The 13,939-nt window shown below is 41.8% G+C and overlaps 1 protein-coding gene across 2 annotated transcripts; it reads left to right on the top strand.

Annotated features, from left to right (window-relative positions):
- Positions 1-1,062: 1,062 nt before the first annotated feature.
- On the top strand, positions 1,063-2,489 carry LOC147902700 (major pollen allergen Ole e 10-like). 2 transcript variants are annotated; one of them, XM_087374047.1, is made up of 4 exons: positions 1,063-1,261; positions 1,540-1,574; positions 1,705-1,845; positions 2,030-2,489. In XM_087374047.1, the coding sequence occupies exons 1-4, from the start codon at positions 1,090-1,092 to the stop codon at positions 2,174-2,176; spliced, it is 495 nt and encodes a 164-aa protein (XP_087230173.1). In that variant the 5' UTR covers positions 1,063-1,089; the 3' UTR covers positions 2,177-2,489. The 2 variants fall into 2 exon arrangements, with proteins under 2 accessions (XP_087230173.1, XP_087230174.1); XM_087374048.1 differs by having other exon boundaries at positions 1,705-1,954; positions 2,030-2,126.
- The last annotated feature ends 11,450 nt before the right edge of the window (positions 2,490-13,939 follow it).

A 13,939-nucleotide genomic window follows, 5' to 3' on the forward strand; every position in this document is an offset into this window, starting at 1 on the left:
ATCAGTCTTCTGCAGTGTGGTTGCCACTTGTCCTCTGCTGGCATGTTGTAGCCTTCAGTCTCATCAAGTCTTGCACGTGGCAAAAGCTCCTCTTGAAACTCAGCCGTGGAGTGCTACAACTGCCCTTCTTCTCTCCAATCAACAGGTGTCATCATGCCCTCCAAGCTCCCAAACCACCACCTCCTCCATCTCCGAATCTCCGTGGCTGATTGCAGCAGATGGCTTGGCGACTTGACACGTGGCCACACTTAGCGCAGTCTGGCCTCTCCAACTCCATGATCACCACGTGGTCCTCCCGAACCTCCGCCTCTCCGAAGCTCCCTTTTAGTCCTCCCGAACCTCGAGAATTACTCCATTTGAAAACCTCTCCTTAAAGAATAAAGGGAAGAGAAGAGAGATGCTATGGGGTGCCAAGCATTATGTCGAGGCATACTCGGGACATTCTCTTTCGCTTTCTCGAGGCACTATCCAGCGAAAATTGCCGATGATACAACATTGTCAAGATTGTGTGGTAGCAAACTCGACCGTTGAGGACCTCTTCATAACCGACAAACCGGACAGACGGGTCTCTCAAGACAACACTGACAAGCAACGCGAAAGACTCTTGTTCTCTCATTGAAGCATCAGATGTGAATGGAACGTGTGATTTGATTCGATTCCTATTTCCTATACACTACCAGCCAGTGACAGGCTCACACACACACACAGCCTTTGTGGAGGTTCTTTTCGGTAGCTGAAGAACGGGAAGGGATGTTGCTTTGCTGTGATGCAGCTGGAATGCAATTCACAGAGGCCAAGCAAGCAGACTGTTTGTGATGTACAATTGCTTGAGCAGGCACACATGTAGAGAAATACTAGAGAAATGATGTATGATTGCTGGCAGCTTTCGTTTCTCTTTTTGGGCGATGGCAGGCTCACTGCCAGAGGTCCTATCTGTGGCCAAAACGCATGCAGATGATCTGATAAGGTAAAAAAATGAAGGAGACGAGAAGAGGCGGTGAGAGAGAGAGAGAGTGACACTATGCGACGCTTGCTTTACCACCTTTGTTGGGACTTCTCACCGTCTCGTAAGAGGTATACAAAAGGCCAATGGATCAGTTCTCTCTCGACTCCATCAGCCTCCCTCCATCTCTCGTTTCCTTAATCCCTTGCCTTCCCTTCCCTTCCCTCCCCCCTCCCAACCCCATGGCCCCTCCCTCGCCATCCTGGCTCCCTTTCCTGCTCGCCCTAAGCTTCTGTCTCCTCTCTTCTTCAGCTTCAGGTCACTTCCCTTGTCTCCATCCCACCCTCTTTGTCCTAGTGTCTGTACCCTTTTCTTGTTGCTTCGTGAATTGGGTTGCTCGATGACCACTTTTCCTGCATGTTCCCTAGCGCCCTGACGATGTTGCACTCTTCGGATGCAGCGATGGGATATGCCAAGTTCATTCGATTAGCGCTCGTGTCGTTTGTAGCTTGTACTTAGTTCTTTGGCTCTATTCTCTTTGGCTCTGTAATGCTCTGGCGCTGTATCGATAACCAGAATTGATTTTTGTCTTGCAGCTAGTAATGCTGTGAACAGCAACAAAGCGACAGATGTAGGTTCCAGTTCCCATTCCCATTTACATCAAGTTCACAGTTGCCATTTTTTTGTTCTAGTATTTTAGCTTCCTCACCGTTGGAGTTGATATCTATGTGCAAAGCTCATCCTGCTCATCGTAACAACAGGCGGGACAGAAATTGTGGTGTGTGGCGAAGCCCTCAGTACCAGATGAAGTTCTAATGGCCAATCTGAACTTTGCCTGCGGGGAAGGAGGAGCAGATTGCTCCATGCTCGGAGCTGGCAAGCCTTGCTACAATCCCGACACGGTGATTGCCCATGCCTCCTATGCTATGAATCTCTACTACCAGGCACATGGGCGGAACTGGTGGAATTGTTACTTTCAAAACAGCGGTCTAGTCGTCTTTACTGATCCCAGTAAGTCCTGTCAGCCTTGCTGTTCTTATAACGATCGTTAAATTCAGGAATGATATCCACTGTGTCGTACTGCAGGCTATGAGGGTTGCACCTATCCAGCGCAGTAGTAATCGAGGGAAATCCCCCATTGCGAGGCTGAGCGTCACCGAAACTCTCTCACTGGTCCTGAATCCTGATACAGCTCAACGCCATTGTTTGCTTGCATCTTTTAATGCTGCATAATCAGAGGATGCATATAGACGGGCTTTCTTTTCACATTCAATCTGGAGTATTGAGTGTAACATTAGCTACCATAAAAGAGTGTAGGTATAGTAGGTTTAGAGCCGTGATTTAGGCGGTTAGCCATGATTTTAGGATCTAGGGCAGTGCATATCGAAACTGCTACGTATTCGTTTTCTCCTATTGGTTTTTTACTTGCAGTACTGTTGCTTCCTGTGTTTTGCTTCTCGTGGGTAATATGGCGATGGCAAGATTACACTGCGAAAGTCGAACTTGGTCAGACAACTAAAAATTGAAAGAGTTGTGAAAATCAAGTAATTAGGCCCAGAGCAAAGTGTTTTATTACATTGTAGAGATTTGAGTGAGGCAGACCTTTTAATTCCGCAAAAGATTGCTAAATCGCATGAAAAAATGGAATGTGTCAAACGCTTTTGTCAACTTTGCAACTCGTATGGAAATATTGAATTGATTTATAATGAAAAGACTATGAGCTATCCACTGTGCAGGACACCGCAAACTTTTAAATTTTTGAGCTATCTGAGTTCACGTTTTAGGCTTGGGAATAATAAATCCGCAAGGGACGTACTGAAGTATCGACAGCAAAATCGGTTGACTTTGCGTACCAAGGGGAAAGGACCTGAGGCCCCACGCAGTTGCGTGTAGTTCTTTGTAGGTGAAAGCTCTCAGCGTTGGACATGCTCATAAACTTTGGCTCTTCTACATTCCTCTCTTGGAGATGAACCGCCAGGACAACAAACCAAGAAGTGCTGTAACAAATTTTGCCCTGATCAAACACTTGCCACTCGATTGATGCGAATTCGGCCTGAATATTACTTCCGATGAATCTTCCTCAGGCCCAGCTTGAGAATGTCGAGACACTATGAATGGTCAATAGCCAGCGAGGTTGAAAGCTCTCAAAACTGATGGCTTTTTAACTCGCCCAAAAGGGAGAACTAAATTTGCAACACGCAGCCTTTCCGTCGTGGAGTAATTCCAACTTGAAGCGGCCTTTCTGTCGTAACACGTAGCCTTTCCGACGTGGAGTAACTCCAACTTGAAGCGGCCTTTCCATCGTGGAGTAACTCCAACTTGAAGCTGAATCGTAGTAACCTGATCTTCATTGTATCATTTATTATTAATTTTGTGATGCCCATACTCTGGAAGTTGAAGTCACTACATGAATAAGGCGATACAATAACTTAGCCTCATTGAAGTCTATACAACATAGTCACATGGACTAAAACCATATGAACAAAGATGTCGTCATCCTCCAATCTTGCGTCCATCTTGGATTTCCTTGCTCCCTCGCATCTATAACATGCACTAATAGAGAGGAATGTTGTAAGAGAATTGATGAGCAATTGAAAATAATTATATTGTAATATATAATATATAATTATTATAACCACACATAGTGTGGGCAAGGAGATGGCACGCTTCCTTCCCTAGCGAGAGTTATGATCCGAGGGAACGGGCCCTTCCTTGAGTGTCGAGTTAACGATGAGAGTATCAACACCGAGGAAAGGTCTTGCGAATGGATAAGATATTAGCATATTACCTGAATGTTAATAGTCGTAATCGTAGGCGAACATCGATAAAATCACTGTGAGTAGCGCGATAGGTGAAATTTAAATTCTCGTCACCTTTGGGCGATTCTTTGATATTAGAGTCAATATCCCAACAACTTTCCAATGTGAGCTTGAGAGTATATGTGTATGTTCTTGAGCGGGATGATTCCAACATTCTTAGATCGTTCAGTAAACCGTGGACAGCACAAAAGACAACTATCATTAGAGGAAGTATGATGTAGAGCACCACTCTCAACTTAGCAAGTGTTACATACCTCTCTAGCCTCAAGAAAATGAAACTTTGAACATTGTAGTAAGTCGAGCTTTTAGGCTTGTGAGACCAAATCATAACGTCGTTGCGTGCCAAGGCCATGCCAAGATGGTCTTCATCTCATCAAGGCCCTTGTTACTTACGCTTATGTGCTAGCACCTACTTAAATGCAAATCCATCTTTGCTGCTTGTGTGTGCATCCAACAACCTCACCACAATGTTCCCAATGATAGGTAAAATTTAAATTCTCGTCGCCTTTAGGGATTTTTTTAATATCAGAGATAATATCCCAACAACTTTCCAATGTGAGCTTGAGAGAATGTGTGTATGTCCTTGAGCAGGATGATTCCAACATTCTCAAATCATTCAATAGACTATGGATAGCACAAAAGACAACTATCATTAGAGAAAGTTTGACATAGAGCACCACTCTCAACTTAGCTAGCGTTACATGCCTCTCCAACCTTGAGAAAATGGGAGCTTGAAGATTATAGTAAGTCTAGCTTTCAGGCTTGTGAGAGATGAGCATAAGGTTATCGCGTGCCAACGCCCTTGTTATGCTTATGTGCTAGCACCTACTTAGACACAAATCCATCTTTGTTGCTTGTGTGTGTGTCCAACAACCTCACCGCAGTGTCCCTAGTGTAGTTAACATTACGTGCGAAGTGATAGATAGATACATAGATCGATCAACATCATTCCCATAGAAAATAGAAGCTTGAACACTATTAATTCGAGCTTTCAGGCTTGTGAGAGTAGAGCATAAGGTTATCGTGTGCCAAGGCCCTTGTTATGCTTATGTGCGCTACTTAAACACAAATCCATCTTTGTTGCTTGTGTGTGTGTCCAACAACCTCACTACAATGTCCCCAGTGTAGTTAACATTACGTGCGAAGTGATAGATGGATAGATAGATCGATCAACATCATTCCCATAGAAAATAGGAGTTTGAACACTATAGTAAGTCGAGCTTTCAGGCTTGTGAGAGTAGAGCATAAGGTCATCGCGTGCCAAGGCCATGCCAAGATGGTCTTCATCTTGTCAAGGCCCTTGTTGTGCTTATGTGCTAGCACATATTTAAACACAAATACATCTTTATTGCTTGTGTGTGTGTCCAACAACTTCACCACAGTGTCCTCGGTGTAGCAAACATTATGTACGAAGTGATAGATAGATAGACAGATCGATCAGCATCACTCCCATAGAGCTCTAATCATTCAATTGCATTGCAAACCACACAACAACTTGGATTTTGCAAGCACGATGGGGTTTCTAGACTCAATTTATAATGATAAGAATATGCATTGCAAGCACGATGGGGTTTCTGGACTCAATTTATAGCGATAAAATATGCACATTCAGTGCCAGCGATAGCTAAGAATTCGTGGTGAGGCCTCTTGGGGAGTAATAAGTTCCACTCAACCAATAGGCAATGCTCTTAGAGACTGTGCAGCATGTTTCAATCTTTTGGACACCCCCATGTAAGCTTGTCGCACCACGTCATTGAGCACCTCTTGGTCATAGCTTGATGGTAGTGTCTTTTGGTTGAAGGCCTCCAACTCTGGCTAATATTTTATAAAGGGTTATTTCTCTTCTTCTGCTACTACATCTTCTTCATTAGTGCTTTTTCCCTTATGACAAAATAAAGTGGACAAGGGAGTCATCCAGAATGTCCATAAATAAGAGCCCCCACATCCGACCGAAGTCCCATCATTTCCTATGTGGCCACAAAACATGGGAGGTATGCCATCCTTGACAACAACCTCGTATAGGCCTATGCCTAGGGTAAAGATGCCACTTCCTAGAGTACCTCCAGCCTAGCCTATTAGTCCCCGTCACAATGCAAATTCCCAATGGCTCAGAGTCCTCCATCCCTAACAACAACCTCTCATAGGCCTATGCCTAGGGTAAACATGCCACTTCCTAGAGTACCTCTAGCCCAGCCTGTTAGTCCCCAACCACCAACCCCATGTCACAATGCAAAGTCCCAATGGCTCAGAGTCCTCCATTCATACATTTATAAAACAATGAAATACATGGAACCCTCCAGAGCAGAGACCACCAATGTATAGAGTAGGGTCATGTCCTCAAGTTCCACACACTTCACAAACAATACTTATCGAATGAGGCAATGAGGATCCTAGTGTAAGCACTAGGAAGGGGGGCACGCCTCCAATATTTATGGGGAGGGACCAAATCAATCTAAAAGTAAACCCAAAGGAGAAAATTAATTGGGGCACACTACAAAAATCATTCATTGTGGGGTTTGCCCTAGTGGACCCAAGTGGAGCCCAATGTTGAAATGGGAGCACAAGGAGATGCAAGGGAGTAGAGAGCAAAACATAGAATGCAATAGACAAGATAGATGAACTACAAGTATGGAGGTGGTTTTGTCTAAGTGACAAAACCACACTAACCCACTAATTGTGGATAGGGGGAAAAACCTCTAGTGAGGAAAAAGTGCCCCTAGCTCACTTATGGATTGCATTGATCACTACCTAGAATATGCCAATAATTCTAACACCCCCCTACAGTGCCAATGTGATGATGTACAATAAAGTGATCAATCACCAAAACAAGATAAGTTGAGGGCACTACAAAATGCCTCAAACTTCTCATGTAGAAGTGCTTTGGTGAAAATGTCTACAACATTGTCATGTGTTGATACATAGATCATACTGATCTCCCCTGCATGCAACTTCTCTCTGAACTAATGATAATGAACCTAAATGTGCTTCATGCGAGCATGAAACATAGGATTCTTTGCCATTGCTATAGCACTCTGACTATCAATGAGAATTGGAGAAGGACCCTCCAATAAGAGATGAAGATTAGCCAACAAATGACACAGCCAAACACATTCAGCTATCGCTATGAAAGTTGCCCTATACTCAACTTCACATGAGGAAGTAGCCATAAATAGTGTAACATCTAATTCGAGAATTGTAACCTCAAAAAGAGCTCTAGGGGAATCTTTGAAAGATTCCTTCTTTTTCATGTGAATTTTACATTTATTTGAAAAAGATGGCCTTTTTGCATGACGGTTTTTTAAAAAATACATAAAAATCATGCTTTTTTGAAATTTTGATGACAGTTTTTTTGGAAAACGGACACAAACACCTACACTTGGAATACCAAAATTGCAAAAAATACATTAATTTTTTAGAACCAATACAATAAGGGCCTATGCATCCAATGCACATAAAAGGACCATGGCATAACACATTTCAAAATCCTAAAAAAGGTACAAATCACATTGTTGCACAAACATACATGCCACTGATCCTACAAAGAATAGTACTCATCCTCTAATCCTACACCTTCAAATGCACTAGAGCCTAAGCTTTGTGCAGTAGAAGTTGAAGATCCTTCCTCCTCTAAGCTGTCCACTAGAACATTCTCTGAGTCAACCTGGGCAAGTTTAGCCTACCACCCTCTTTTTTGCATGGCGTGTCTTGGCTTCCATTTGTTCACTGCATCCGATTAATGTCTTTGGAAATTTTTGGGATATTATGTATTGTGTCTCCTTTGGCAAATTCCCGACTTGTGTTGATTGAAATGTATATACCAAAATATCTACCTCATCCAATTGTAGAGTATCAATTCTTGGACAATTCCTTGTCACCCTCTTCTCTTTTTGGCCACGCTTCCTTGTTAGCACCATCTCTAGGTTATATCAACCCGTGAAAGCATCCATGGACTTGGTGAAAAACCAATGCACGTCTATTGACTTGGTCTTTGAGCATTCCTTTTCGACTTTCACAACTTTAGAGATCCAAAAAAAAAACCTACTAGGATCATCTGTTGCTAACACATCAACCATTATACCCACTGCCAAGTCCTCGATGCTACCACTCCACATTTCTTGAACCCTTTCCCTGGCATTTTTGGACTTTCTTGCTCCAAGGTATATTTCTCTCTGCTCCCCAAGATAGTTCTTCTTTGAAGGTGCATGTAATGCGCACTTTGAAGAAGCATTCATACGTGCATTTACAAAATCTTGTTCAATGCATTGTGGCCAACTAAAATCTGACACATCTTGAGGGTCATTTAGTTGGTGATTGATAAGTATTTGTGATGTAAAGAATGGATTCCACCATGTCCACACCACATCTTTAAAATACGTTGCAGCATGCTGGATTGTTTCTCTTATCTCATTGACTAAACTTATAGGGTTTACATCTCTCCCCTCCTTCATGGCTTGTTGCACCTCCCTCACTAATTGTAAAGGTTGTAAGGGTGCCACATACAACTCACACTATGGAACACACTTCAAGAACTTCAATCCTTTGACTGGAACCCAAGTCAGTGATGTGGAATAGAACTTCCCCCACAACAACATCGTGCCCTCTTGATCTTTTTTCATTCAAAATTGGTGTTGAAAGCTTAACTCGTTGAGCTTCTCTATACATCAATCAATTCGCTCGTTGTCACCAAACACAAAGTGTCTGAAATTTGTTGTTTTTTCCATGTTTGCAATTATCAGTTTTGGCACATATGCATCCTGTAAAATGCGGATCATTGCATCCCCATCCCATGCTTATTTTCTTCTCAACTTTACTGAGAACCGGCTAAACATATGATCAATATGGTCGTGTGTGTGGCCCACCATAAGGAATCCTAAGTTCACTTTCAGAAATATGCCTTTCTCCACAAGCATGCAAAGGTATGCCAACACAACTTGATTCTTGTTCTCTCTCGATGTGTTATCAAGTTCGACATACAACACTTTTTCCTCAATGCATCATTAAGAATGGAAACTATGAGATTAGGATCATTTCTTACATTATTGCCATGTGGCACTGACACCTGTAGGCACAGTCCCCTACCAAACACACTGTGCACACATTGCATGTGACTACTGTAATGCCAAAAATTGATATTTTTTATTTGGCATTGGTATTAATTTTCTCTATGTTTGATAAGTGTTTGAGTATCAAGTGATAGCCTAGCAGCTCTCACTTATTTCTATTTTCTAAGATATTGTATGGGATTGAGAGGATGAGTGGAATGGATCATTGTAAATACCATGTGTATGAATGATAAATACCTTGGTATGGGGTGAGATTTATTTGTGTATGGGATATTATGGGGTTTTTAGAAAATAGGAAGAGTGAGTCATATAAAGAGGTGGGCTCATGTCCATGTGCTCCAATAATATAAGAGAGGCCACATTCCAAACGTGTGGAAGGCATGTGGAGTCAAGAGGAATCCTTCTAGAATTCCTATGTGGAATAAGGAGGATGTGGACATATGGAAAAGAGAAGTCCCTATGGGCTCCATGTGGGGAGACTCTTGACTTTCTCAATATTTTAAGAGTCTTGAGCATCTTTTGATGGGACACATGGCAAGAGTAGCCAAAAAGGACATGGATGGTGACACATGGGCTTATGTGATTGATGGGAAAAGGTATTTATAGGCAACAATTGTAAATGGGTGAAGGAGGGTGATAAAATCTCTATAAAAGGAGCCCTCCTCTCCCTTGTTCATCATCTCTTCCACCATTAGGCTTCATGTTACTATAGCTCTAGTCTCCTCAAGTCTCTTCCATAAGCCTTCTCTCCCGCTTGTAGATATTCTCGTATGTAGACTCTTGAGTCCATCTCTCTCTAGTTTATTATCTCTCTATAAGTAGTCTTGGAGCTTCCACTCCCTCTTGTACGTATGAAACCTCTTTTGCTCCCTTGTATTTATAGTATTTTGAGTTTCATTGGAGTGGAGTCTCACTCTATTGACAATGAAGATCACTTCGTATTCCCTCTCTTGAATCTCTCTTCCCTTTTCTTTCTTTTAAAGCCTTAAAAGTTCTTTTCGTTCGGCCGCTCATTGCACACACATGGTCCATCCATTTCTTGAGCCAGCAAGAGAGTTACTTACCCTCTTCTAGGCAAAATCTATGAGTGGTGGATCGTTGATGAAGGTGGAGTCTTAAGGGAGCAACCTACTCAAGCGAAATTAGCATGGGTGGAGGGTAGTTTTTATGACAGTTTTATCCCCATTAGTGTTTTGCTCATAACTTTTTGCTCGATAGTCCAATTTTGATAAAACTTATAGTAGCACGAAGCTCTCTTCAAGACGCATGTCTCTATGTGATTAGGAGTTGAATCAGATACTACAACAAAACGTTATGAGTCTCTGTGTCTGACAATATGTTTTCAAGATAATTTTTTCTCCCATCTACTAAACCACCCATAACTTTCTAACCGCTTCTTCGTTTCTTACAAAACGTATATAAGCACGAAGCTCTCTTTAAGTTCATCTCTCTTTATGATTAGGCCTTAAATAAAATACTACAGCAAAAAGTTATGAGTCTCTGTGTCTGACAGTCTATTTTCATGATAGTTTTTACCCCTGTCTAGTAAACTGCTCATAACTTTCTGGCCACTTCTTTGTTTCTTACAAAATGCATATCAGCAGGAAGCCCATCTCAAGATGCATCTTTATATGTGTTTGAATCTTTGATATCGTGTCCCTACTAAAACATATAGGCCTCTGTGTCTAATGATAGTTTATAGAGTATTTTGAGCTAAGTGTAAAGGTATCTATGAAAGAGGTGCAATGTTTCCTCGGAACCTACCCATCCAACCCAATCAGCCCCTTCAAAATCCTCAATATATATCAGTTTATGTCATGTTGAGCCACAAGATCTTCTTTCAAAAACGTATCACTCCTCTTTGGTGCAGATCGGCTTGCTAAGATTATGGCCTCTACTGATCCTTTCCTTCTCCCTATGCTTGAGTACAACATCACTTGGGATGTTACCATCTTCATTCTCATCTAAGGGAGGAAAGTATGGTGTGGTATCTTGGCATAAAAGCTTCTTTTTAATGTTCCTTTCTCAATGATAAATATGTTTTTCACTCAGTTTAAAAGCAGTAGGAAGTGAAGAGGTGAATGAAGTTTATTACCCCCAACTTTATGTCACATCTTTTGGTGGAGATGCCGGGTACATTTGGTATTGGATTCATCCCACCTTACTAAATGATCTCAGGGTACTTGATTCCATGTTATGCCTAGTACAGGCATGTGTTTTCTGATGTGATAAAGAAGATGCTTAGAAGAACTCCGTTAGAAGAGATTGTAGTCCGTTTAAGAGAACTAGAAGATTGTGAAGGTGATGTTCAAGCTATTCGCATGGTCATCATGATCATATCCTTTATGTTTGCACTCTTGAATATGTTGGTGAATCAACAACGCCATCAGTAGGCACAATGATAGATTGGGGATTGTTTCATGCCTTGGTAGCTTGGTGCGAAGAAGAGTTGAGTCTTTGGGTAGTTTTTTACTATAACAATGGAATGGTGATTCTCAATGCTTTCAACTTCTTTTGCTATGCAAATGATGAAGAGTACAATATCTTGAAGTTGTTATGTGCACTTCCAATTGTCAGAAGGGTGATTCTTGAATGCATATATATACAATGTTTTCATGGTGCTGGTTGGTCACTTATTTTGAAGATTTTGTTGAGGATCACATTATGGAGGTTTTTCAACAAGTGGTTATGCATAATAAGTTGGTCTTGGTATACTAAGGCTTTGTGGGATCTTGTTTGGGATATTATCGGATCTTGGTGTTTTCTTTTTGTGTTTCATCATGGTGAAGATTCCAACGTTTCAAGGGACCCAAGGGGAAGATGCGGACTCTTATCTTCAGGATTTTATTCAAGGATGCCGGCTTTCTAGATGGTCCATGAAGGATTGGGCAGAGATTTTGCCTGATTTTTTTGAAGGTGTATCCTTGAGTTGGCATGAGGCCTTGCCAGACTCTACCAAGGAGGACTGGGACCAAGTGGCGACTGCAATGAAGCAAAAATTTGGGGCAATGGAGTTGCCAAATTCTTTGATGTTGCAGTTGGACTGGTTCTATCAAGGAGAGGTGAGATGGTCTCTACGTTGGCAATCCGATATGAAACTTTATGGACAAAGTATGAAAGGGCAGCTTTGTGAGCTATGGCATCTGCATCATCCACCCCTCAAAGTCTCGTAGGAATGGACCACTTAAAGATGAGCAAATTTGTTATGGCTTTGGAGCCTCATCTTCGCTCAAAAGTAATGAGTAAAGATCCAACAACACATACATGGAGGCACTTCACATTGCGACCAAGAAAGAAGCTTCTCTAAAGATCGAATCCTCTTTTGTGTCTTCAACAGCTTTAAATTCTAAGGTGGAGGTAATGGGCACTCCTCAGGTACCAAAGTCCTCTAAGTTAGATCATAATATCTCCCAATTGATGGTAGAGTTTGGTGATTTAAAATTGCATTTGGTTAATGTACAACAACCTAGAGCATCGAAGAGTGAGGATAGGCCTCGAGATAAGAGTGGGGTCACTTGCTATGAATGTAATGAGAAAGGTCACTATTGCCCCAAGTGTCCTAGATTGAGAAAGAAAGAAGAAAAACAAGTATCCTTGTTAGAAGCTTCTTCAGGGGATGAGGAAAGAGAGGTAATGATGGCTAAATGGGGGCGTGGTAAAGCAAAATAAAGAGAAGAAAGCAAAGAAGAAGTAGACGAGGAATATCAGGAAGAGGAACATCGTAGTAAGAAAAAGAAGGCATCTAGAAGGAGAATTAGCCAGTTAGACTTTCCTTTAGGACAAGGCATTGGAAGCTATGACTTGTTGTCCAACCTTAAAGAAAAGGAAGCTCATATCACCTTTGGTCAATTACTTGCTTTGTCTCCAAAACTACAGAAGGAATGGGGAAAGCTAGCAAGCACAAGAGTGTCAAAGAAGAAAAAGAAGAAAAGTGCCATTCCTATTGTTCAAAAGATAGATATAGATGTTGGTGATGATGTAGCTATGGTTGATGTTTTCATTGATGGTCAAGTGATTTCTAATGTGTACATTGATGGAGATGCATCGATTAATGTCATGAGTGAGAAGACCATGATAGATGCTAACTTAAAATACTCTAGTACTACCTCTCCTTATCGCATCAAATGGGCTGATAACACTAGGGTAAAGACCTTGGGAGTTGTGAAGAATCTAGAAGTGGATGTATGTGGAATTTTTGTACTGACTACTTTTCAGGTGATCCCTACCAAGCTAGATGCATATGCCTATCCATTGATTTTGGCAAGGTCGTGTCTATGCAAGGTGAAGGCTATTCAAAAGTAGGATATTGGAGAATTGATTTTGTAGGGAAATGATAAGAAGGTGCGCTACAACATCATAAGCTGTAAAAGGAAGCTATTAAAGAGGAGTCTTCAACATCAGAGAATTCGAGCTCTGACTTAACCGATGAAGAAGAAGAGACAGGGTGTAGCTCCAAGGAGACCAGCTCAGAGGGTGAGGTGGAAGGAGTGGCCTTTGTTCTTTGTCTTGGTGCTGATCAGGATGAGTCACAAGGGAACAAGGTGGTGGTACAAGAAGATCCTGAAGAGACACTTCATGTGGAGGATGTGGAGCACACTAAACGATGCCAACGCAATGAAGAGCTTCTTGGTGATTCTCCATTAGGTAGTGAGAAGCTCCAGTACTTGGATATGTTAAATGATTTTCCATGTCTCTTTGCAACAAATTATTCACAGGTTCGACCAATATCTCTTGTGGAGCACAAGATTGAGTTGAAGCTAGAAAGCAAGCTAGTTGTGCAATGCTTAGGGAGATTGGGAGTGATCCAAGCTGGGGCACTAAAGAAAGAGGTAACACAACTACTTGAGGCGGGATTCATCTTTCCTATTGATGATTCAGAATGGATATCTCTTGTAGTTATCACACCAAAGAAAGGAAATAAGTGGCGGGTTTGTGTGGACTTTTGTCCTTTGAATGCATGCACTAAGAGGGATCACTTTCCTTTGCCATTCCAAGATGAAATATTAGACCAAGTAGCAAGGCATGAGATGTATTCTGTATGTGATGGGTATTCTGAGTACTTTCAAATTTGCATTCAGGAGGAAGATCAAAAGAAGACATCATTTGTCATGCAT

The sequence above is a fragment of the Dipteris shenzhenensis genome, chromosome 4 (assembly GCF_047967505.1).
Source record: "Dipteris shenzhenensis isolate YYH24624 ecotype China chromosome 4, Dip_SZ_1.0, whole genome shotgun sequence".
Classification (NCBI taxonomy): Eukaryota; Viridiplantae; Streptophyta; class Polypodiopsida; order Gleicheniales; family Dipteridaceae; genus Dipteris; species Dipteris shenzhenensis.

Excerpts from the sequence above, each read along its gene's own strand:
- LOC147902700 (XM_087374047.1), top strand. The coding sequence starts at position 1,090 with ATGGATCAGTTCTCTCTCGACTCCATCAGCCTCCCTCCATCTCTCGTT. Across the intron at positions 1,262-1,539 it reads CCTCTCTTCTTCAGCTTCAG|CTAGTAATGCTGTGAACAGC; the intron begins GTCACTTCCCTT and ends TTTGTCTTGCAG. Across the intron at positions 1,575-1,704 it reads ACAGCAACAAAGCGACAGAT|GCGGGACAGAAATTGTGGTG; the intron begins GTAGGTTCCAGT and ends TCGTAACAACAG.